Raw genomic sequence first — 22788 nt, 5'->3', positions numbered from 1 at the left:
GTTGGGACTTCTCAGCAATAGAAGTCTGGGGTTTTTTTTTTATTTTTTTTCTTTGGATTAATTTCAGCTTGTTAGAAGATGAGGCTTTAACAATAGGGGTCAAGAAATCCCTACCAGCATTGTGTAGAAGTCCTGAATAAACCATTTGTCAATTGGGAAGGCTGTGCCCCTTGTCCTACCTCAGTGAGAATGTAACAACATGTTTTCATAGTTTCAAAGCCTTGAGAGGAAGTCTGTCTTTTACTTGTATTAGTGTGGGGTGGTGGGGTTTTTTTCCTCCTATTTTCATGGAGGTGATGGAGAGCTTCACACATGGCAGTCCTCTACTTAATTTTGGTCTCTGTCATTCTAAATCACTAGCATTAACCATTTCTATTAGAATTCCAAAAAAAATCAAAGGAAAAATGGAAACATGCCCTTTTACATGGAAGAGAGATTGACAGAACTGTACACTTATGTCTGTTTATTTGAGTGTGTCTTTTCATCATTAATCTTTTATTGTCACACATAACATTATTTCCTCACAGTCACAATAAAGAACAAACTTGGCTGATGTTCCAGCCTTCTAATTTCAGAAGAGTAGTGGCATATCCTTCCACTTGTGCTTAGTAGGTAAAAGATAATGTGAAGCAGATGCTGGGCTCTTTGAATGCTGTGGTTGTGAAGAAAAGGTCAAGCAACTGTGCAGCAAGCTCTGTACATTTGTTTTATTTGTAGGATTTTTAATAGCAATGTATCAAAAGTGTTTAAGGGTTCATAGGGAGAAAATCGTATTTAGAAACTGTTTCTGGTGAAGATAACATATTCAGAGATATCTTTTCTATAGAAAGGTCCTTTTAGGACATCTGTAAAATGCTTTCTTTTAAAACAGAGGAGTTGGAATAGATTTTTTCCAATATTGGTGTTAGCTTCCTATATTCTGACTGCTTTAATTGTTGCTGAAATTTGAATGTCAATAGGTAGGTCCAATTTCTGAGACTGAGATTGTGGAAATACAAAAGGCAGTGTTTTGCAGCGATGAAATTGATATCTACTGATATTAGATATCAATCTCTCTTCTGATACAAGGAATATGCTTAAAATATTGGCATAAGAATAAAAGATTATAGTTTGGTATTAATATGTTTGAGACTTAGAGTATTTCAATTTTGGGCAGTCTTTGGTTTGGCCTTAAACCAGAAAAAGCCGAGAGATTTGTCTTTGTTCAGTTCCCCATTGTCAACCTCCTTCAGTTAAAAAATGAATCTGATATCTTTCTCTGACACTTCTCGTAAAAATAAATAAATCTTGTTTTATACTGCCATGAATTAAATATAATCATTCCAAGCAGCTGTTCGTCAAAAGATTACACTGAGACACATAAGTCCTCCAGTTCTAATAAAGGAGGAGTTTAGTGCAGCTGCGAAGTATGTTTCAATGTTCCAGGCTGTATATTCAAGTTCACATGCAGTTTTTATTTCTTCTCAGAGCTTGAGTGTGTGGATGAAGGGCTACTGCAGTTCTGCGCAAACAAGTTAAAGCTGTTACATCTTTATGAACTTGTTAGCAAACTAAATTCCCAAAGCATACAGAAAGACACTCCACCGTCAGATAATGTGAGTAAATTGAAAATTCAGTTTTCTTGTAGAATCAAGTGGTGATTTAAGCATAAAAATATGTTTTCAAGGCCTGGGATAAAGTAAGTAGGTGAGTGAGTTACTTGTTTTTTGGCCTGGAACTTTTAATGAAGTAGTTGTTTTATAATGCTTCCCCCTCTCTTTCCCCAGTACAAATGCCTAGTAATTCATCTGCCTAATATTCTTCAGTAGTCATGTAAAGTTGATACAGAAGTGAAAATAGAACCAGGATCTAATGGTTTCCATCCTTTATCGAGCATGTTTTTAACTTTGTTTAGTTTTGGAGGGATGTTTTGAAACCAGTAGAAATTACAAATTCTGATACTTGTTTGTGTAGTATCATAATTTGGCTTGCTTTTGATATTATTTGTGCAAATGCTTATACACTTATAAAAACTATGTAGAGTGGTGTTATATTGGCTTGTTTGCTTGATGGGTGATTGCTATACTATGAGCAGAAACTAAATACGGGAAACGTATCTGCGGAACTCCTTAAAAATGAAGCTAGGGATGGTCTTCATTTGAGCTATATGAAAAACTCATTTTGAGATTATTCAATCATTTTGGCCCTTTTAAAAGATTTTTTTTAATGTTCAAAACAGTATTTTGACTCTTCTGACTTTTGTTTTAGTTTTTACTGTGTTTTGAAAAACATATGTTTGCACTAGCCTTGTGATGTGTAGTTCTTTGCGCTTTTCTTTTAAGGACTTGGCTAAGCTGCTTCGGCTGGAAGAAAAAGATTTTCATAGGCTCCAAACTTTGCTGGAGAACTACAAGAAAGAAAACACCCGAACTACTGTTCAGTTTGCTGATGAGAAGGATGACGTATTGTCTGTGAAAGTGTTCTTAGATTATTTGGAATATGAAAAGGATGTGATTAATGTGAAAAATATGGAAGACAGAGAATATGTGGCTTTAGGTAAGAGCTACTGAACTGTTTGTCAAATTACTTAAAGACTGGTTATAATCTAAGATGGTCTTAATATTTTAGCCTTAATCTGGGGGTTTAACAAGCTGGCTTGCCTTGAAGTGGTATGTGACAGTGCTAGTTCCAGACTCTTACCTTTAGCCGTAGGACAAGTCTTTCTAACTAGATGGATATTAATACAGGTTAACTACACCTGTGGCTGTAATTACCCTAGAGCCATGTTATCACTGCTCATTCGTTTTTTAACACCGCTGAGTTGGACAGTAGCAACTAGGTACTTTACAGAGCAGTTGTATCCAGCCGTTTCTTTTGTGGTTGCAGCACCTCAAGAGTTCAGTTAATGACAGGACTGACTTTAGCCTTGGAGATGGAGGAGCTGACCAGAGGCAGCACAGGACCGTTAGGTGAAGGAATAAGGACCCCTCATTTGTAGAGTTGAGGAGATATTGGACAATGTTGATCTGAAATATTATGGATGGGGAGAGTGTCTGGGGTGTCTTGGGGTGTGGGATGGGGTTACTGTCTGTAGTCTGCTTTAGTTTGCAGATCTGTGCTTGAGGGGCTGTTGGGAAATAACAAGTGGAAGCAGCTTGAGTTAAACCTGTTTCAAAAGTACAGTCTTTCCAGATGTTTTTTTTCTGGGGGAATTTTGGTGGAAACAGAGTTCTGTACACAGGTATTGCATGGTGTTCACTTTGTAGCGTCCTGCTTCTTTTGGCTTTAATCATCAGAACTTGAGAGGAATTGGGATTGAAAAGTTAAGCAGAAGAGCTTGGCTTTCATCTGTATGAAGATCAAAGGCTGTTTCTAGGTAGTTTTAGAATTTGCGTTTTCTCTACCATAACACGACACTTGGTTTTCAGAACTGGGGTAGAAGTACTCTTCTCCCCACCATCTTGGGCAGGGATCACCAGTAACTTCTGAGGGTGTTCAGCTGGAAACAAATATAATTGAAGTATCAATGTCACGCTGAACAGTTTAGATAGTTTCTTGAAGATCTTGTTTTTCCAGTTTTCCTCTGCCTCAAAGGGACACTCACACCTTCTGTACTGCTGGAAAGGTATGAATTATGTAATTGTCTGGGTTTTTTAATTGGTTGAAGTACCATTAGTTTGCTATATAAGATACAACATGCTGCCACAGAGTTACGGATTACTCCATGGATAAACTTGTCTGACACTTCAAGCCATTCTTTGAACTGAACAAAATGTGTAATGCAAGCAGTACAATACCATTTGTTTTGTTATAAATCCATTTTCCATATGCCCCCTGTAGTGGTAGGGACACTTACGTCCTTTGTAATGAACCTTCTGCTCCACTAAGGGTAAACATCAGGGTATGCTGGATGTCACTTAGTCCTCTGTATTGCACTCAGTAGGACCTGATCAACATATGATCTTTCATGTAAGTGTAAGGGGAGAGGCACTGGCTTTAGATGTCATTCATAATTGCAACTAATTTTTGCTTCAGGCAGCTTTTTATTCTGGAAGTGTTTGTGTGGGGAGAGTTCCACAGAGGAAATGTGCCAAGCATTGGAATCGGCAGGTTTTAGCCCTCAAATCCTATTGGTAAGATATTTATTCCATACTTTAAAACTTTCATTTAGTGTTTTGAAAACAGAATATTGAAAGGAAAAACGGAATGTTGACCTCTGAATTAATGCTGTGTTCAGACTGTGTTGAAATACTCCCGTATTCAGTGTTTTAGGTGCTGGTATTTGTATTTCCCACTTAAGATACAACAAAGAAAAAAAAAGAATCTAGTAGAAAATGTAGGTTTTGTAGTGGGAATGTCTAGAGTATGCATTTAGGACTACAAGAAGATTAGCTGAAGACTTCTACAAAGAACCAAGAATTATGAGTAGTTAATTTCAGGCACTGATATATTTGTTGTTATCCCTTTTTGCAAGCAAGGAAGTTCAAAAAGAATTTAGTGAAGTTTTCAGAGTCACTAGTAGTGTTCAGACAACCATCTTTATCTTTCATCTGCATGTAACTTTAGTGTTTTGCTACTTCTTTCCATCCACTACGTAATGATGGAAACACCTATTTCAGTATTACTTGCCTGTGTTAAGATTTTCAGCTGTGATTATTAATAACTACTAATGTTTACCAAGTTGAGTTTGCTAACATACTGGTATTAGCTGGCTGTGCCTTCAAATGAGGGTGTTTTCTAAGATATCTTTCTAAATGAAAGATACAGATTGTATTGTTCCATTTCAAAGTCTGTCATGGGGTATCTTATGCAATGTATTTTTAACTTTCTATGTTAATATAATAAGGGTTCATGTATATAACACTTCTGTTACATGACACAAAATTTGTTCAAGAAAGTGTTTGCAGTAGGTGTATTGCAATATTAGAATTTCATTCTATTGCTTTAATTGCATATTCTCTTTTTTTACAGTCGCTCCTTCTCAATTTATGGCTTTCCAAGGAAAAAGATATTCTAGACAAACCAGGTTCTGTCAGTTGCCTTCACACTCTGCTGTCACTTCTGAGCAAAATGAAAGGTGAAATGTGCATTTGGAACACGTAAACACAACTGATACCAATTATTATTAGAAATCTGCTACTCTGACTAGCCTGTATTATCACTTAGGGTTTTCTCCTCACAAATTTTCTGACAGCTAAATGGTGCATGTTGATGAACTAACCAAAAATACAATCAAGATCTGAAGCATCACAATTAAAGGTGGTCTTCATGACCTGCAGTTTCACTTTCCACTAAGTTGACACAACTCCTATTTGGCACCAGAAGGTGGCTGTCCAGCTCCCCTTCCTCCCTTTTTTGGGTGTGTAGTCCTGCCCCTCTCCCTTGTGCTGACTGGCTCTTGGAAGTCCTTCCAGTTGCTTTAACTCATTGAGACACTGTTATTCTAGCAGTATTTGTATATTTAACATCTCTAATTTGGGGGTACTTTAAAAGTCAGCTTGCCATGATTTGAAGTAAGCTGTGTAATGTACACATGCTGATTCTCCTGCCTCACACAGAGCTGTATGAAAATGTCTGTGCCAGGTTCCCTTATGTCTAGTTTGCCATAGGGCACCATTGTCAGCTTGAAACTGGAAGTGTGAATATGCTGCTGCTGCTGTCTGAATAAATTAATCCTGCTGAACATGAGGTAGCCTGAAGAGAGCCAGCTTGAGCACATTGAATACGTGTGGCATCTTGAAATCACAAAAGAAGCTGTCTGCATTGCAAAGGATCACTTTGTAATATTCCTTATATCTAGTAAACGTGCAGCAGGTTTTACTACCTAGTGATTTAGATCTATTGCCCATTTCCTACAAACGAAACTTGGAGAACAAGTAATTAATGTTCCACTCATTATTTTAAATTCGAGTTACAATCTAGAAATTGTATGCTGCATACCTAGAAAAAGATAATGTAGAGTAATTGGAAATTGTTCCTAATACAAGCTGTATTAGTAAGTGATGGTTTCAGGGTTGGCTGCTGCTTTACTAATGTTAACACCCAATGACCCAAGTTGAGTTTCTTGCTCCCCCTTTCTCCACAGTTGCTATAGATGAGTCATGGGACACTCAGTCGGTTTCCCCTTGGTGGCAGCAGATGCGTACAGCTTGTGTTCAGTCTGAAAATAATGCAGCTGCTTTGTTATCTGCTCATGTTGGACATTCTGTAACTGCACAGATAATTGACAGTGTGACAGAGAAAAAGGTATGTCATGTTGGACCTCACCCTTTTATTTTATTTACTGTATCAGTTCCGTGGAAATTGCTGTCTTTGTAATGGAATAACATCCTCGGTGTTAATTTGTTGCCATTCTAACATCCTGAAAGCCTGAAAACTTGTATTTCAATTTGAAGAATATTATGCTGAGGTGAAAGAATATCAGAATTGGTTGCTGAACATATTTACATATGGAATGGGAACTGCACAGTGCGTTTTTCTCTTAATAGCAAATAATGTTGACAAACTTAGTCTTTGCAGTTTCCACAAAAATTTGAGAAGTTCACTGAACTCTGGATGGTAAACCTGTTTTAATGCAGTCTTGATTTGTTTTTTTATATACTGGTTGATTTTCTTAGCCATTATGTTACTATGCTTTACTTCTTAAGGTGATGGGTGGTTGGGTTTTTTTAGCAATAAGTATCTCTTCACAAAGAGATTTGTGATTAACACTGTGACACTCCACACAGCACTGCCATTCAAAATGGAAAAAGTTATTACATTCCTAAATAGCACTAGGCATGCTTGTATTTTACTGCTTGCCATAACAGATTACATGGGGTTTAGGTGTAGGTGATGTGCAGTCTTGTAAATAGACTGCCTTATAAATTATAACTAGGTTGCTGGGAAGCATTTTAGTGTTTTTGCACATTCACCTTAAGTATTGTAATTCCATATATTAAAATTGTTAGCATTGCCCAAATAGGGATGTTGGTATGCTGCAACATATTATGCTTTACCCATATGGTCTCTCCTTTGTCACCTTCTCTTCTGCTCTTCAAAGAATAAAGCAACAGCTTTATTTCCCCCAAAATCTCCCTTCCATAAAGTCATTTATCCCTTCCCCCCCCCCCCCCCCCCTTTTTTTACTACCATCCTTTGGCTTAAAGCCTAAAGTTGTTAATGGTCAGGCTTCTGAGAACTCTAGAGTTTGCTGTCTTGGTGTACAAAGCTAAAAATCAGATCTGCACCCTACTTGGGCTTCCTGGCAGAGCATTTGCTGATAAACATGAGAATTGTCAAAATAACACACAGAACTGTGGTAGGGTGTGATCCAGTGTTTCTGGGTGAATGATGTTTCTTAGTATGATAGGAAATGGAAATGTAGGTGGATTAATCATATATGTTGGGAATGTGTATATAGCAGAGGACTTAGAACTAAATATTTTTGAAGGGATTCTAACCCATTTTTCAGCTAAACATGAACTTTAAAATGAGACTATAAGATGACCTTTCAGGTCCTTTTATTTCCTTATGTTTTTGTTTAAGAATCTGTATATCTTGTGGGCAGTGTGGGATATTAATTGATGGTTGCATGATAGTTAATGCACATACCTTGAACAAAATTATTATTTAAAATGCAGTAGCTCTTAGGATATAGCTTTCCATTTTAATACTATGCATTTCTGTTTTTAAACAAATCTGTGCTACTTCAAGCGAACAGGCCTAAAACAGTTCGTATGTTCTGTTAGTTTTCCCAAATAATTGTAGGTTCAGACACGGAATCCTGGGAAGCACTTTCCCTTGATACTGAGTATTGGAAACTTTTGCTGAAACAGCTAGAGGATTGCTTGATACTTCAAACACTACTGCATAGCAAAGTAACCAAAAGGACAAAAAGAGTTTCATCACTCCAGACTGAGCCTTTGGGCAGGCTTTCTGTAAAGAAATTGCTCGAAGCTGGAAAAGGTACATTTTTTTCTCTCAGAAAGATGGTTGATTGTTTTTCTAATAGACTTCTGAGTCATCCTTACCTCAATTTGATATACACTGCACTGGAAATTGTTCTGCTGGTTACTTTTCTTAATTTAAAAACAATGCAAACCAAGTAGAACAGTGTTTTAAAATTGTAAGAGTATTACTGTAAAGGATGCATTGTAAATCTCTAATCAATTGATTTAGGAGGTTTTCTAATTGGCAAAGTTATCCTTATGTAATTAATGCTATTAGTTAAAACCTCTATCTCTTCTCTTGTCCTTTGATTCTGAATCATAAATCTTCTGGGATACATTGACTATACCTCATAAGGTGGTTTGTGTTTTGTTTTTTTTTAATGTCCTAGGTGGTATTGCTGATATTGTAGCAAAGTGGGTTTTTAAGCAAGGCCTCAGTCCTCTTGTACTGAATTTGGCCCAACACAGAAACAATACAGATAGTACTGAAGAATCTGATGAAATGCATACTAATATCTTCCTTGAGGAACCAGAAGCAGATGCAGGCTTGGAAACAATCCTAGGTAAGAAAATAACATGAAGTTTTCGAATTCTAAATGTCTGCAGAGATGTTTTAGTTGCTGCTGTTGTGAAGTAGCAGAAATTATAATGGGAAGAAGTCTGTCTTGTAACTTCAGATTTTATTTTTTCTAGAGCTGCTGCAACTAGCATATCAGCAATTTCCATGTAGTCTTGAAGTGGATGTACTCCATGCACATTGCTGTTGGGAATATGTAGTGCAGTGGAATAAGGACCCAGAGGTAAAAGAATTTCATTTGCAGGGAGTAATGGTTAAGACCAACTCAACAGAAGCAGTTTCACAAGTTTGTAATAGCTCATAAAAACTTTTGTTAAGAAGATTGACTTTGAAAGCATAGTCGTTACAATTTCTCTGTGATAAGTGGCAAGAGCAAATTGAATTGCGAAAACAAATGCAGTTCCTGAGGCTGAATGGCACTGCACAAAGACAGGACTGTATGTTTCTAAGCTATTAGATTCTCAAAACTGCAAGTGTGGAAACTGGCTTCAATTAAACAGTGTGAAGAAGGGTTTTGACTGTATTTTGTGCAAGTACGAAACAGTTCAAGTACTGCAAAATAGTGATGAACATTTCCTCTGTTCTGGGTATGCTGAAACAGATCACAGATTACTACATTTGTTAGGCCAGAATCCGATCCGTTTAAAGACAAAGGAGAGATTTGTTGATTATTCTAGATTCCCTGGTTGCTTCTGGGAATTGTCGTAAGAGACAGAAGGTGGCGGGGGGGCGGGGAATCCTTTTTGTCACTGCTCATGTAGAGCTTCTCTGATACTGGAAAATGTTGTCCTAAGTTTAGATGACATTACAATTGAAATTAGCACTCCTTAGATCTGTGCAACATAACACTTTGCTATAGAATGGAAAGTTCCTCTGAGATTGTTAAAAACTTATTCCATCGTAATGAAATGGAGTAAAAATTAATCTTTCTAGCACAAATGGATTTTGTGTTTGAAAAACAACCGCAGTTTGTGGAGGTACCTTTCAGCAAAGAGTATGTTAGCAGTATATATACTAAAACAAAGCCCTGAAAATAGTGCCAAAATTATAATGTTTCATGAATACTACAACACACTTTGCCACATGCACGTATGTTTGTCAGGTAGCAGCAGAGAAGATTGCAATATCAGAATAACTTACAAGTTCTATAACTGTCAAAAAATAGTAGCTTTAAAATAATCTATCTGGGTCCTTTAAGAATCAATAGTTTATATTTAAAAAATGTTTTGAATAATGTAATGACTTATTCTTTTACTTTTTTGTTTTACATAAGGAAGCATGTTTTCTCATTAGGTCTATAGATCATCTAAGATGCATCATTAATGCTCACGTTCAGCATGGTAAGTATGAAGCTATTATTAAAAATGGTCCTTGAAATTGTAAAACAACAGAATAAAATAGCTGTTTGTTGACTAGTATAAATGTATGCAGTTTGTAGTGGTGAGGGCCGTTTTCTATTAAAAAAACAAAACAAAAACCCAACCAACCAAACAAAAAAACCACAAAACCCAAACCAAAATAAATAACCATCCCAAAACTTTCTGCTGACGCTCAAGCTTTTGTTTTTCATGTTGAAACTGAGTTTCCATCAGAACCATGAAAATAAGTTGGTTAGATAAAGTTCACATGTTTAACTAAAAACATTTTAAAATAAAATTATTCTGAAACTATTTTTTTGATTTGTATTTAAACAGTGGCACATGCTTCTTGCAGTCAGTTACTTTTCATGCATTTCATGCATTTCTGGATACTCTGTTTTAGTGAATGTGATGACAGTTGTCTTTTTTTGTAGATTATTTATGTGTTGCAAATAAGGTATACTCTGTGCCTTAAGCACTAGTCTTAAACCTTCATGCTTACCAACAGAGTTTCTGTGCACCTACAATGTTTAACCCCGTCTCCATAAATAATAATTTTAACAAATGTTTCATTGCATTTCTGACTATATTTAATCACCTAGTTAGTCGTCTTCTGGAAAATTTGAAATCTGAAGTCCAAGTATAAAGTGAGGATAACTCATAATTCCTCCTTGTTTCATTCATAACCTTATTTTTGTTTGTTTTTTAATTTTCCTTTGCATTAAAGGAACTTTGGCCCATGGCTTTTCACTCCATCCTTTTAAGATCTCTTTTCTATTCATGTGGAGCTTACAAGTGTGTGCTTGTTCTAGGTATCGCTCTGATGATGTGGAATACATTCATAGTAAAAAGGCTTTCTTCTGCTACGTATCTAATGGACAAGGTGAGTGCAGTGTTGTGATGGTATTTTTGAGGCTGAATTTTTATTATTAACTAGTGAAACTAGTATTTTTATACCATTGTTTTGGGTTTTTTAAAATAAATTTGGATCAAAATGCCCTGCTTATTTGGTTTATTATGTCACTAACTTTGGGAATTGATGAAGGAATGCATATTTTAAAATATCAAGTCTGTGGAATGATGAAGTATAGGCAGCTCTAAGGGGTGGCTGGATCAGCATTGGCTGATGTGTACTGAAGACTTACGTGTAGTGTTAGCTTGTAATTGCTAAATAAGGTATTTGTGAAATAGTCTAAAACTATATATTTGTGTATATGTAAAATTTTAAGTTAGAAAGCAGTAAATAAAGTGTTTTCTTTGTGCCTGTTTTCTGGTAAGTTATTGCCATGAAACTTTCAGGTTCCCACAAGCAGCAGCTTTTCCTAATGTTGTGATCCAAGTTTTGCACATATGAGCTCTTACTCTGCAAAATGCAGAACATTTTGTGGATGTTGTTGAGCATTTTTAACTTATCGCTACCATTCTAATTCAACTTCTGTTCTAGTATGCAGCTTGATTGCAATGAGTTTTAGCAGTCTTTTGTCCCTGCAAAACGTCAGGGTTTTTAACACTTATAAATATGTGGTGGATCTGTTTACTGGAAGACAATTCTGTTTAGGACTGGAAGACAGTTTAGGAAGAGCACTGCCAGTAAGTGATAGATCTGTTTAAATTGTGTAAGGGTAATCTGCCTATTGGTGTGCGGATGTAGAGCAGAAGCTAAATGTTTTTCAGCATAGAAGTCCAGATGCAGAGAGAGAAGTGTTGATGGTGATTTAAAAAAAAAACCCAAACCCCAAAACACCTAGCACAAAACCCACAAGAATTTGCTGTCTCATCATCTTTTTTCCTTCTCCTTTGCTTCTCTCACTTTCTGCTTTTGCTTTTTGTTTAGCTCTGTAAGAATTGGAGAATATCATCTTCCTCGTGCCTTTCAGCAAATAGGCTCAGTTGTGTACAGTTGTAGTAGGTGCTGCTTCTGCAAAAACGCCTTTCCAGTTTTTCTGCATGCCTTTATGTAAATGCACCACTGTTACTTCTGCCTAGATTAACACCTGCAGGAGGAGAGATGAAGGTTTTTATTAACTAACTGTTTTTGCACACATCTGTTACCTCAAACAAATATCATGTAATAACAAATGTTGCTAACTTTTAGTAGTTATTTGTGTACGTTTGAAAGCTGGGAATTAGTCCTTAGGGTTTGTGTTACAGAAGCAGTAGCACGACTGATCTCTCACCAACTTCCAGAAAAATACAGTTTCCAAATCTGCTGGTGCTTAATCGGTCCCAAAATTGACAGCTGAAACTTGTCTTAAATTCAGACTTTGAAACAGCATGATGGATCACTTGAATTCAAGTTTAAATCATCCCGTAATTCGGGACCGTGGAATCTCACTTCAGCCATTGTTTAGGCTCTGCCATGATGTTGTAATTGTTACTTTTATTTTCTTTTGTGCTTTGGAAGAGAGAACTTCCACTCGTGTATGTGCTTCATCATGTGCAGCATGTGATCCCACTTGTAGAAATTGGGCCTCATCGTAACATTCCTAAACAGGATATGACCGAGGTCTCTCTTCTGAAGAATTCAGACAGGCAAAGCAGGGAAACTATGTAATAACTTTCTTATTAGACTTTCTCCATCTCAATGAATATGCTGGAGCATTCACTTTTCCTTTCCTCTTCCCTTGTTCCCTAGTATTTCTTTCTAATATCACACTTGGTATTATAGCTCTAGTTCTGTGTTACAGAAATCACTGGGAATTTTTTAGCTGCCTTTGAGATTTGAATGAGGACTTTGGGGCCTTATTTCTAATCCTAGACTTCAAGAAGGGGTGAACTAAATATTGGCATCAACGATGTCGGTTTCTGAGCTGTACGATCTGTATCAAAACTTTTCTTGAAAGCAAGCTATGCAGTGTTGCATTATGTAGCTGCAGTGAACTGTGTTCTCATTCTATATTGGGCAAATACAAAGTAATAGTTTAAAACATGGGGTAACGGATACCTTATGATGAAAACTATTTAATTGTGCTGAAATATTTTTTTTTTCAAAACAGGTTGGAAAAGCTCCAAAGGACAGATTATGCAGGAGGGCAAGTAACACTAGTTCTGTCTAAATGGAAAGAAAGAAAAATGCCTTTATTTTAATACTAGCTTGTGGTTTATTTTTGAGTTTCACAAAAATTCAGAATGCAGCCCTAGAGAAAATGTCATGAATTTTAAGAAATTTAAATTAATCTTTATCTAACAAAGCAAACAAGAACAGTAGTATAACTTCCAATATCATAGAAGGTAGACTTGAGACTATAACATGACAAATTACTATTATTTTTCATGTGTAATTTCATTAGTTAAATCTTTTTTGGAAGACAACTGATAGGCTTAGAAAGTAAAATTTACTAGATATGATTACTTGAGGAATTCAGTCGTCTTTAGAGATACAGTATTGTAAATGGCTACATTTAGCTTCGTTCCTATTTTTTCCCTGTTATTTCTAATTCTTTTGTGTACTTAAGTGAATATTTGTTTACCTTTAAATATAATAGGTTAATAAATGGAGATTAACAATGTGTTTTATGTCAACAATTGTCTTCTCAAACATACAGAGCTAATAAAAGCCTGTTTTAATTCCAACCGAAACACTTTAAATCATATACTTTGTTAACAGGACGTAGGTATGGGTGACACAGCAATGACAGCTTTTCTTGGCTGCTGTTCAGATCTTCTGCAAACATTGCTAGAGGTAAATTTTTATTTTTCCTGTAGAAAGTAAGGAACTAATTGATTCAAATTTAACTTTAAAGAATATGGTTATACTAATTTCTGTACTGTTCAGTTCAGGCAAATATTAATGAACTTCTAGAAAACGTGAAATTCTCTTTTTAATTTCATTGCTGAGAACTTGTGATTAAAGCCGAGTCTTTTGCATAGAAGGCCAGTATAGACGACATTTTGTGTGTGACTACTTTTCTGTGTTGCTCTGGCAGGCTGACGTTAGTAGTGACGAAATGCAGGCTCCTGTCTTAGATACTGAAGATGCTTGGGTGTCGGTAGAAGGACCAGTATCAATAGTAGAACTAGCCCTTGAGCAGAAACGCATTCACTACCCGCTTGTTGAACACCAGTTTGTGTTATGTACTATCTTGTACGCCATCATGAGATTTTCTCTGAAGAGTGTGAAGCCTCTCTCGCTGTTTGATAGCAAGGTATGGCTTTTGAAAGCTTATGTGCACACATCTTAATATTGCTATCCTTCCTCTTGCTATCTATAATACATGCTAGCTTTCACTCTTTAAACAGTTCTTGTATAACTTTATGAAAGACACTTAGCGTGCTGCGGTGCATTAATGAAGTTGTCACCGGAATGCAGGCTGAGACCCAAACTTGGTGCTTTTTCTTACAAATAAAAGATTTGTAGTGACCCCAGATGCATGAAAATCAGCTCCTCAATTATTAGCTGGCCTGAAAATACCTCATGGTAAGAACATTGTATGACAGGTTTTTCTAGTTGCTTTGACAAGTGCCAGATCAGAGAAAACATAAATGTTTATGGTCAGAAATGTTATGTTAGGGTCACTCTTGTATCCATTATTGCTGATGATTATTCCAGAGTTCTGGGCATCTTGAAGAGAACAAACAGCTTGTCCTTTAATGCACATAAAGCACTTTAAAAAAAACCCAACTCACTGCATTTAAAATGCGGTATGTCTCCAGTCAGAGCTTGACCCTGATGCAAAGCAGTACCACACATGATGCAAAGCAGTACCACACATTGAGATTCCCTCCTCCGAGCCCTACCACACTACAATTCTAAAAAAATTTGAACACAAAGTACTGGTGTAGACTGTAATTTAATTCCTGCTGGGGAGAAAATTATTTAGTCCTGTAACTCTGTGCAGAAGACTTCTTAATGATTTACTGGAATTTTATAAACACAGAATATTACTCTCCTTTTGCCATAGGTTCTTGTCTGTGTTCAACTCTGATGAAGAAGTTGGGTCTGGTTTTAGCACTTTACCATAGATCAAATTCCATTGTTTTTATGCTTTTTTGGTTGGTTTTTTGGCTTACCTGTTAGCAGAAAGCATTAATATACTACCTGCTGTCATTTAGAAATGCATATTAAGTCTCAAGAGTAAAATTAAACCCTGTTCCTGTGCCTCCTTTCTTTCACACACAAGTATTATTCTCTCACTCGCTGCCCTTTTGCCTTCACTCACGCAAGATTCCTATTTGTTTTGTGAGCTTTATCAGAGAATTTCCAACAGGTCTTTAGAGTATTTTAGCTGATGACAGAAAAAGCATTTAAAAGTTTCGAAGACCATTTATTACCTTATTTCTGACAACACAAATCACTACCTAGACCTGTTTAACATAGGCTTTTTTTTTTTTGTACCAGTTTCTCTACTCCCTGCGTTAGTACGGAACAGGACTGCTGGAGATGCTTGGCATCGAGTATATCACTGCTGGTACATGGTGGGCTGAAACAAGGGCTACCATGTGCCATGATTCAGGGGTTTACCTGAAATTTGATTAATCTGTATTTCAAGATACCTTAAAATTAAGTGGCGCCAACTATATCCAGAAGTAACAGATAAAGTGTATTTCTCTATCAGCTAGTTTGTGTTTCTTCCTACGTATTATGCTTGGTATGTTGGTCCAGAATGATAAGTCAGGGACCAGAAAATATATCCAAGTTCCAGCTCCAGATGGAGCATATCAGAAACCTAATTTAGCAGGCAGGTAGTTTTAAGTTTGAAAGCAAATCCTTGACGTGTTAGGACTGCGTGAACGAAAGTGTTGCTTCTGTGGTTTTAACTTACAATATTAATTTTCAACCCCAGAGAGAAACAGAAGATGCAGTACAAATTAAATGTGAAAAATTAGTAGGCTCCTTAGTATTGGATGAAAATGGATGCCTTTTATTCCGCTGTATCTCTGAGGGCTGTCTTTGGTTCTCAATTTTAGGGCAAAAATGCATTTTTCAAAGACCTTACTTCAATTCAGCTGCTACCTAGTGGAGATATGGATCCAAACGTGTTATCCATACGACAACAGGTAGGTATAAGTTTTGTCCTGAAGGTTCTTAAACTTCTAAAATTTCAAATAATAGTGAAGTAACTTGCAATTTTTGCTTCCAAGTTCTTGGTCAAAGTTGTGAGTGCAGCAGTTCAGACACTGTATACATCACAAAAGGACGAAGAAGCCTCAGAGGAGGAATTGTTTCCTTTTGAAAAGGGGAAGAATTGGCCAACCTTGGCTGCGGACCTGGCTCAGTACCTTCAAATCTCTGAGGATGTGGTCAAAAGGCATTATGTCTGTGAACTGTATAGTTATGGGATGGACCATCTTGGTGAAGAGGTAATAACAGCTTTTAACAATTTTAAACCAATACAGCATTAAGCCAGATATTCTGCTAAAATTACTTTTTCACTTACTTAAGATGTTAGGCAAGGATTATCAGGCTCAAAAAATCCCCAGGCTGAAAAAGTCAGAGGCTGGAAAAGTACTTTTTAAAGACCGATAGTTACCCTCATTTTTTACCTTCTTCCCAACAAGAGTCTGTGTATAGCAACTAGTGGAAACATGAGAGGGAGTCATACTGTTAGTCTGAACCAGTACAGCCTTTTTTATGATAGTGTATTTGATTGTTTCAGGAATCTGCTTTTTTGCCTGTAATCTGTTCTTTTAGGAAAAGTTTATGTCCTTGGACAAGAAAATCCTTCCCTTTCTTGAGGGGAAAAGCAAACCAGAGATTAGATGGAAGTTAGGAATATGGTGCTGAACTGTAAAATCAGAGCTTGTGCTCATGCTAATCACTGTGTAAAGTACAGAGTAATTATCTGCCTTTGTTCACTCTTTTGCTGTTGTGAAGGTTTTAATAATGTGCTTTGTTACAGTAACAGGTAACGCAAGAAACGGTCTCAAAACTGTATCAGTGTTGAGAAGCTTCTTTTGATACTGCTTTTCAAGCCTCCAGTTAAGTGAGCTGTGTCATGCTCAAATGGTTGCTAGTTCCTTGTGTTTTTTTTATTTTCAGGCCTTTCTTCAGGTGAGTGACAAAGAAGTGCTTGCGTCGCAGCTGCTGATACTGGCTGGACAGAGACTGGCCTTCGCTTTACTTCATACGCAGACAAAGGAGGGTATGGAACTCCTCGCTAGGCTTCCTCCGACGCTATGTACTTGGCTCAAAGCTATGGTAAGTTAAGCTCAATTTAGGAAAACAGGTTAATTATCAGAAGCTTCTGTTCACCAAGACAGAGATTATGTTTGCATGGCCCTTTCTTGCTAATGGAAACAAGAGTTAGTTCTCATTTTTCCTGGTGCTGGTTCTGTTTCATGAAGGGTAAAGCAGTTTCATGGGTCAAAGCATCGGCTTAATTGAGTTAATAAACCTTAGTTTTATACAAGTTCAGGAGGGCTTATATGCAGAACATCATCTGTAAAATTACTCCAATGCTGTGTTTATCCTTTTACATAGGACCCCCAGGAACTTCAGAATGTAGAAGTGCCAATTGCAACAACAGCCAAACTGGTTAACAAAGTCATCGAGCACTTACCGGAGAATCATGGGCAGTACAGCCTGGCCTTGAACCTGATAGAGGCCGTGGAAGCCATCTCATCGTGACAGTTGGGGTTAGCCCAGTGCTGCTATGTAGTGGTATAATGCATGATTTTACACGAGGCTGAACTTTACAGAAAGAAACTTTGGCGTGGCTCTTGTTAAACGATGAAAAAAAACAGTGCTCCCCACCCCAGAATTTCAGACGGTAATTTTAAATTGGAGTATATTTTAAATTCTGCACTAGTACAAAGACGTTTAGTTTCTAGTACACTTGTCAGTATCTCAAATGCTTTGTTATTTATTTCTGACTTGAGTGCTTCTTGCGGTAGTCTAAATTGGATATATTTGACAGCAGTTTTAGTCTATTTACGAAATCACATCTTGTGAAATTCTGTATTTCATGCTGGCAGTAACTGCTGTGGTTTCAATGTTCCACGTATGATTTGTTTTTCGAAACAAGCTGTAGAATTACACCCGAGAAAAAATTCAGTCTCTGAAGTTACCATGTAAAGCCAACGCCGCTTTTTCAGAAGGTAGAGAGGGCGTTGGGCTCATGCCTTGAAACTGCATTATACATGGGGGTGACGACTGCGCTCGACGTAGGATGAATCGTGCTGGGGCCTTATGCGAAGGGAGAACAGTCCACATTAGAAAGAGCTTGGGAAGGAGAATCCAACTCTCCAGACACAAATACGGACTCATGTTTTAGTCCAGGTCTCCCAGTATTGTCTCTAGCTGGGCTTCAGCTAAAACTGGATTTACATCCCTCTCCTTTACTGTTAAGCTCTGCTGAGTTTAAGTAGGTCAAGGAATGTCTTACTGTAAGATTTTTTTTTTTTCCCCCATCTTACCACTGTAGAAGATGTAGTATGCTATAAATCTCTGCACACATTTGTAGTCAAAATCTCTGCACACACTTGTAGTCAAAATCTGCTTAAATAGTTGACCCAACTTCACTGAAGAACTATAGTACTGAGTACTTTAGCCTTAAATAACCCACTATTATTTATGGTACCTACAGGGAATTGTATAGCAAGTATCTTCACTACTGGAGTGGTATTAAACATGATTATCTTGCATCAGCTAGTACTATTTACTTTCTACCTAAAGGAAGCTAGGAGAGAAAAATGAAATTGGTGTAAACTGGTTTTGTCTTCAAGTCAGCTGAAATCAGTAGCTCCATCTTGTAACCTGTTCTTCTTGCATCATATGTAAGAAACATTCATAGTATTCTGCCTTGCTGGAGACAGAATTTGCTCTTATCTTTCTGAAGTATGTGCTGAAGTATGTCATCTAAGGGTGAGACTCTCCCTAAAAAACATTATGTAGGTGGCTTGTTCTACACAGCCTCCTTCACCTCGTCAGCACCCCCAGTTCCTCATCACTGCACGTGGTGTAGCTGATGAAGGCTTCTTGACAGGGTTTGATACTGTTTGACTTCCTACAGTGCAAGTTCTAGCAAGAATAAGTGGCCAGCCCTAGTCTGTTTTAGGCTCCATAACTGAGGCTAAAACAGCGGTAGGGAAAGAAGGCAAGATTGCACAGGTGACTTTACCACCTTGCCTGACAGCACTTTGGACTTCTGCAGAAATGAGTACGTGAGAGATTGGGTCATCCTGGAACCTGAGGAAAACCCAAAATCTTTCCTAGTTGCATTATGTTCCTGTATCCTGGTACAGCTGTGTAAAGGATTTTACTGTAACTGAGTATCATGTCAGAGCTGGCACTACACCAATCAAATCTGTAATGTACTGTAAGTAACACTGTATATAGTGCTATTTTGTGTCTAATTTGCTGTGGGTTTGTGTAAATTGATTAAATAAAATTTGAGGTTTCATTGTGTCTTTTCCTTCTTTTTAGGAAATGGTGGTCACCACCTTTTCTTCTGTTTTGTACCCAGAGGAGCAGATGCTCCAGTGGAGAGAGGACTGCTTCTCTGGGGTTCTGCAGAACTACCTCTGACAGTATAAAACTTTAAACCAGCTCTTGTTTCTGTGGAGTTCCACTTAAATGGAAGTGAACTTCAAAAGAACACAGGTTGCTAAAAACAAGTCAATCAGCCAGTTATTTTGAACCACCCTTTTTATTAAGCTGAAAAGTGATATACACAGTTAGGTGTATGTACATAAGGTTCCCCCCAGAACACATGATAACTTTGCTCGGGCTGGGGCTTAAGCATCTGGTTCTACAAGGCTTTGGTACACAGACCTTCCCATTAGCCACCATTTTTGTATACTTCAACACGTGACTGTGCAAGCTGCTCCGCAGAGGCGTTTCGTTTTCACGTGCTCCCTTTTCCAGCAAGGACTTTCAGGCACCGTGGGCAGGGAGTGCTTGAGGAAGTGGAAGTGTATCTCCTACAGCGAGGGCATTTTGCTTTGGCAATTGGTAGGGCTATAACTTTATATGAAGATTCTTCACAGATATCACCACCTGTTAAAGGAAGCATTATTACTGAGATCGTGTAGGTGTAGAACATTCTCAACGCTACATATGAAGTGAGCAACAGCACATGTTGCAGTGCAGAAAAGAACCAGCTATTAAGCACAGAGAACAATTCCAGACAGGCCACTTACCTTCCAAGTTAATCAGAAAGGTCCCTTCGATGATGTTTGCATCTGCAGGTGTTTCTTTTGGCAGCTCACTCAGCAGGGTTGTCTGAGAAGCCATCATTATTTCATTCAGCTGTGAAACACTAGAAGTCTCTTCAGCCTGCAGCGCCTATGGAAGAGAGTTATTTTTTCAGATGTGCAACCTGTTTTTGTTCCTCAGCATCCTCCTCCTAGAAAATGTTAAAGCGAAAGTAGAATTACTGTCTATGTAATGGCAAGAGCTGTCATAGCTTTGTCATGAAGAGAGCAGAAGGTTGTTTACACACAAACATGCCTCTGTGTGTCTAAATATATGCATGTATGTAATTATGTTGAAATCCGGCATCAAAACTGAGGTCTACCTCTGCAAGCTCAAAGAACGGAGCAGCTTAAAGACAAAGGCTAAGACAGTGGTTCCTAATCAGAGTGAATGACTTGAACCAAGAGTCTAATTTACTTACTCCTGCCAGGAGGGTCAATACAGGGAAATGCCCAGTCCTGCCCCTGGGGAGGGATAAAACCCCCCGGCACCAGTAGGCACTGGGGGCCAATTGGCTGGAAAGCAGCTTAGCAGAGACAGGGTCCTGGTGGCCAAGGAGCTGATCATGAGCCAGCAGATACACACTCACAGAGGCAGCCAGCAGGATCCCGCATTAGGAAAAGTGCTGCCAGTGGGCTGAAGGAGCTGCTCTTTCCTCTCTGCTCAGCCCTGGTGAGACACAGCTGCAGTGCTGGGTCCTGTTCTGAGCTCCCCAGTAAGAGATACGTGAACTTATGGTATGAGTCCAGCAAAGGGCCATGAAGACCATGAAGGACCAGAGCACCTCTTCTAAGAAGAGAGGCTGGCAATGGGGACTGTTCAGCTCAGAGAAGAGAAGGCTCAGGGGCATCTTATTAATGTCTGTAAATATTCATGGGAGGGTGTAAAGAAGATGGCACCGGGCGCTTTCAGTGGTGCCCAGTGACAGGACAAGAGGCAACAGGCAGAAATTAGAAGAGGAAATTCTGAGAAAACACAAAACCACTTTTTTCCTATGAGGGTGGTCAGAGGCTGGCACAGGCAGCCTGGGGAGGTTGTGGAGTCTTCATCCTCAGAAGTGTTCAGAACCCAGCTGGACACAACCCTGGCAGCTGGCTCTAGCTGACCCTGCCTGAGTGAGGGGCTGGGGCTGTGCAGTCCCCAGCAGTCCCCCCCAACCTCAACTACTCTGTGATCTTCTGGCAAGGTTAAAGCAGAAGGAAGTTTACAGAAACTTGTATTTTTCCACAGTCAACGCTATTCTTAGCTGCATCTTTTACCTCCATTAATTCAAACAGCAATCCCGGCTCAATTACAATGACAACTTCATGTTCCAAAGCATTCTTGCCAGAGATGGACCCAAGGAAAGAATCTCTCATTGCACATGCACCTTCTATTGCTTCCTCAATGCCAGGCTTCTTCCACGCTGAGCTTGCATTAATCCAACCAGTACGAAACACACCCTCTGAGTCATAAATGCAAAGCAAGCAAAGGAATTTTTAATTTAGTATCTTTCCATTCAAGCGTTTATTCAATGAATAAAAAGAATGGCATCTCTCTATATTTGCATTCCTTTTAACTGTGCAATTAAACAATGCACTAAAAGAATTTCTTAGAAATTATACATGCTTTACCTTTCTTATAAGGGAGGTACTGGAAAACCTCTTCTGCCAAGTGAGGGAGAATTGGTGCAAAGGATCGGACTACTATGTCTAAAGCCTCTGCTAGCACAGTTTGACAGGAACGGCGCTTAGGATCTTTTTCTTCTTCACAATAGAGCCTGCAAGCCAGAGATGAAAGCTGGAAAGTATTCCTACATTCATGTTACTGTTCTTGCTCAAGAGCCAGACTTTCAGGACTGCCACTGGAAGTACACAAGTCTGACCTAGATTGCCCTTCTAAGAAAAGCTTTTCTTAACTGCCCTTCCTAGGCAAGCACAGGGGTGCAAGTGCAGGAGCATTTGCATATGCAGCCACATTTTGTCATAGGAAAGGAGATTTTGTACATAGCACATTAGTTTGCTTCATCTGTGTAGAAGAGAATCTTTCCTCAGGGAGGTGAGGCTGCAGCTCTGTTAGCCCTTTGTTCTGGTTCATCTATAAAATTTAGCGCTAGGGCTTTTCTCCCCCCCTCCCCATACCTGCATTCCAGAAACCAAAGATCAGCATAACTCCCAATTACCATAACACCCTACCTCCTTCCCCCGTGAAACAGCTTTTTGACAATTCACAAATATCAGTCACATCCTCAAGATTTTTTATGTGTTTTTTAGATCAGTAAAAGCCATTAGGCTGCCCAGGTAAGTAAGCCCTTCCCCGCTACCTTCCCAAATTCAGATGCACACCTTTCTAGGTAGAAATACAGATCCAAGAATCTATCTTTAAAACTTTATTTAGTTTTAAATGTGTATGCTTGATTACCTTTCAAAATGATTCAGGTACCCCTAGTGGACAGATTATAGAAGCACACTGATGACAGAAATACTCGGGCTAAAGCAGCTAAGCTTTCACCTGTGAGCTTTAGTGCACTGAGCTACAATACATAACTGTGAAATGTCCTCCGGGTTATCTGTATTCACTCAGCGTTCGCCTGGAACGCTACTATCGCCGTCTCAGACTGATTAACATGTTTTTTCCTTTTAAAGGCAGCTGTAATGAACTTACCTGTCTTTGATTATACTGAAATAAAAGTTAGACAAGTTTCTGGAACAGAACGCTTGCAATAATCGAACAACTTTGCTGTAATCATACTCTTTGTACGCTTCTGTAACCTGGGACCGGGAGCAGAGAGAGATAAGAACAGTTACCAGTTTTCATCACAATGACAAC

At 38.3% G+C, this 22788-nt stretch overlaps 2 protein-coding genes across 7 annotated transcripts in view; one reads left to right on the top strand and one right to left on the bottom strand.

Annotated features, from left to right (window-relative positions):
* RAB3GAP2 (RAB3 GTPase activating non-catalytic protein subunit 2) overlaps positions 1 to 19186 on the top strand; it is a 47588-nt gene extending 28402 nt beyond the window's left edge. For all 5 annotated transcript variants that reach the window (XM_064446281.1, XM_064446282.1, XM_064446280.1 and 2 more), the window contains 17 exons: positions 1468 to 1595; positions 2322 to 2535; positions 4015 to 4112; positions 4951 to 5056; positions 6065 to 6225; positions 7710 to 7926; positions 8300 to 8473; positions 8604 to 8710; positions 9761 to 9827; positions 10658 to 10728; positions 12842 to 12877; positions 13453 to 13527; positions 13772 to 13990; positions 15753 to 15842; positions 15927 to 16145; positions 16825 to 16983; positions 17266 to 19186. In XM_064446281.1, coding sequence (XP_064302351.1) covers positions 1468 to 1595; positions 2322 to 2535; positions 4015 to 4112; positions 4951 to 5056; positions 6065 to 6225; positions 7710 to 7926; positions 8300 to 8473; positions 8604 to 8710; positions 9761 to 9827; positions 10658 to 10728; positions 12842 to 12877; positions 13453 to 13527; positions 13772 to 13990; positions 15753 to 15842; positions 15927 to 16145; positions 16825 to 16983; positions 17266 to 17412 — 2288 coding nt within the window. In that variant the 3' untranslated portion in view covers positions 17413 to 19186. The remainder of the gene's footprint in view (positions 1 to 1467; positions 1596 to 2321; positions 2536 to 4014; positions 4113 to 4950; positions 5057 to 6064; positions 6226 to 7709; positions 7927 to 8299; positions 8474 to 8603; positions 8711 to 9760; positions 9828 to 10657; positions 10729 to 12841; positions 12878 to 13452; positions 13528 to 13771; positions 13991 to 15752; positions 15843 to 15926; positions 16146 to 16824; positions 16984 to 17265) is intronic.
* Positions 19187 to 19413: 227 nt separating this feature from the next.
* Positions 19414 to 22788, bottom strand: part of IARS2 (isoleucyl-tRNA synthetase 2, mitochondrial) — a 29622-nt gene continuing 26247 nt past the window's right edge. Inside the window, exons 19-23 of one of the 2 annotated variants that reach the window (XM_064446285.1) lie at positions 22624 to 22730; positions 21594 to 21739; positions 21240 to 21424; positions 19926 to 20070; positions 19414 to 19782 (exon numbers count right to left, since the gene is read on the bottom strand). In XM_064446285.1, the coding sequence (XP_064302355.1) occupies positions 19631 to 19782; positions 19926 to 20070; positions 21240 to 21424; positions 21594 to 21739; positions 22624 to 22730 (735 nt within the window). In that variant the 3' untranslated portion in view covers positions 19414 to 19630. Of the gene's footprint in view, positions 19783 to 19925; positions 20132 to 21239; positions 21425 to 21593; positions 21740 to 22623; positions 22731 to 22788 lie in introns of those variants that run through there. The other variant, XM_064446286.1, reaches the window with a different exon arrangement.

The sequence above is a fragment of the Phalacrocorax carbo genome, chromosome 3 (assembly GCF_963921805.1).
Source record: "Phalacrocorax carbo chromosome 3, bPhaCar2.1, whole genome shotgun sequence".
Classification (NCBI taxonomy): Eukaryota; Metazoa; Chordata; class Aves; order Suliformes; family Phalacrocoracidae; genus Phalacrocorax; species Phalacrocorax carbo.
This window is presented reverse-complemented; position numbering and strand designations above follow the sequence as displayed.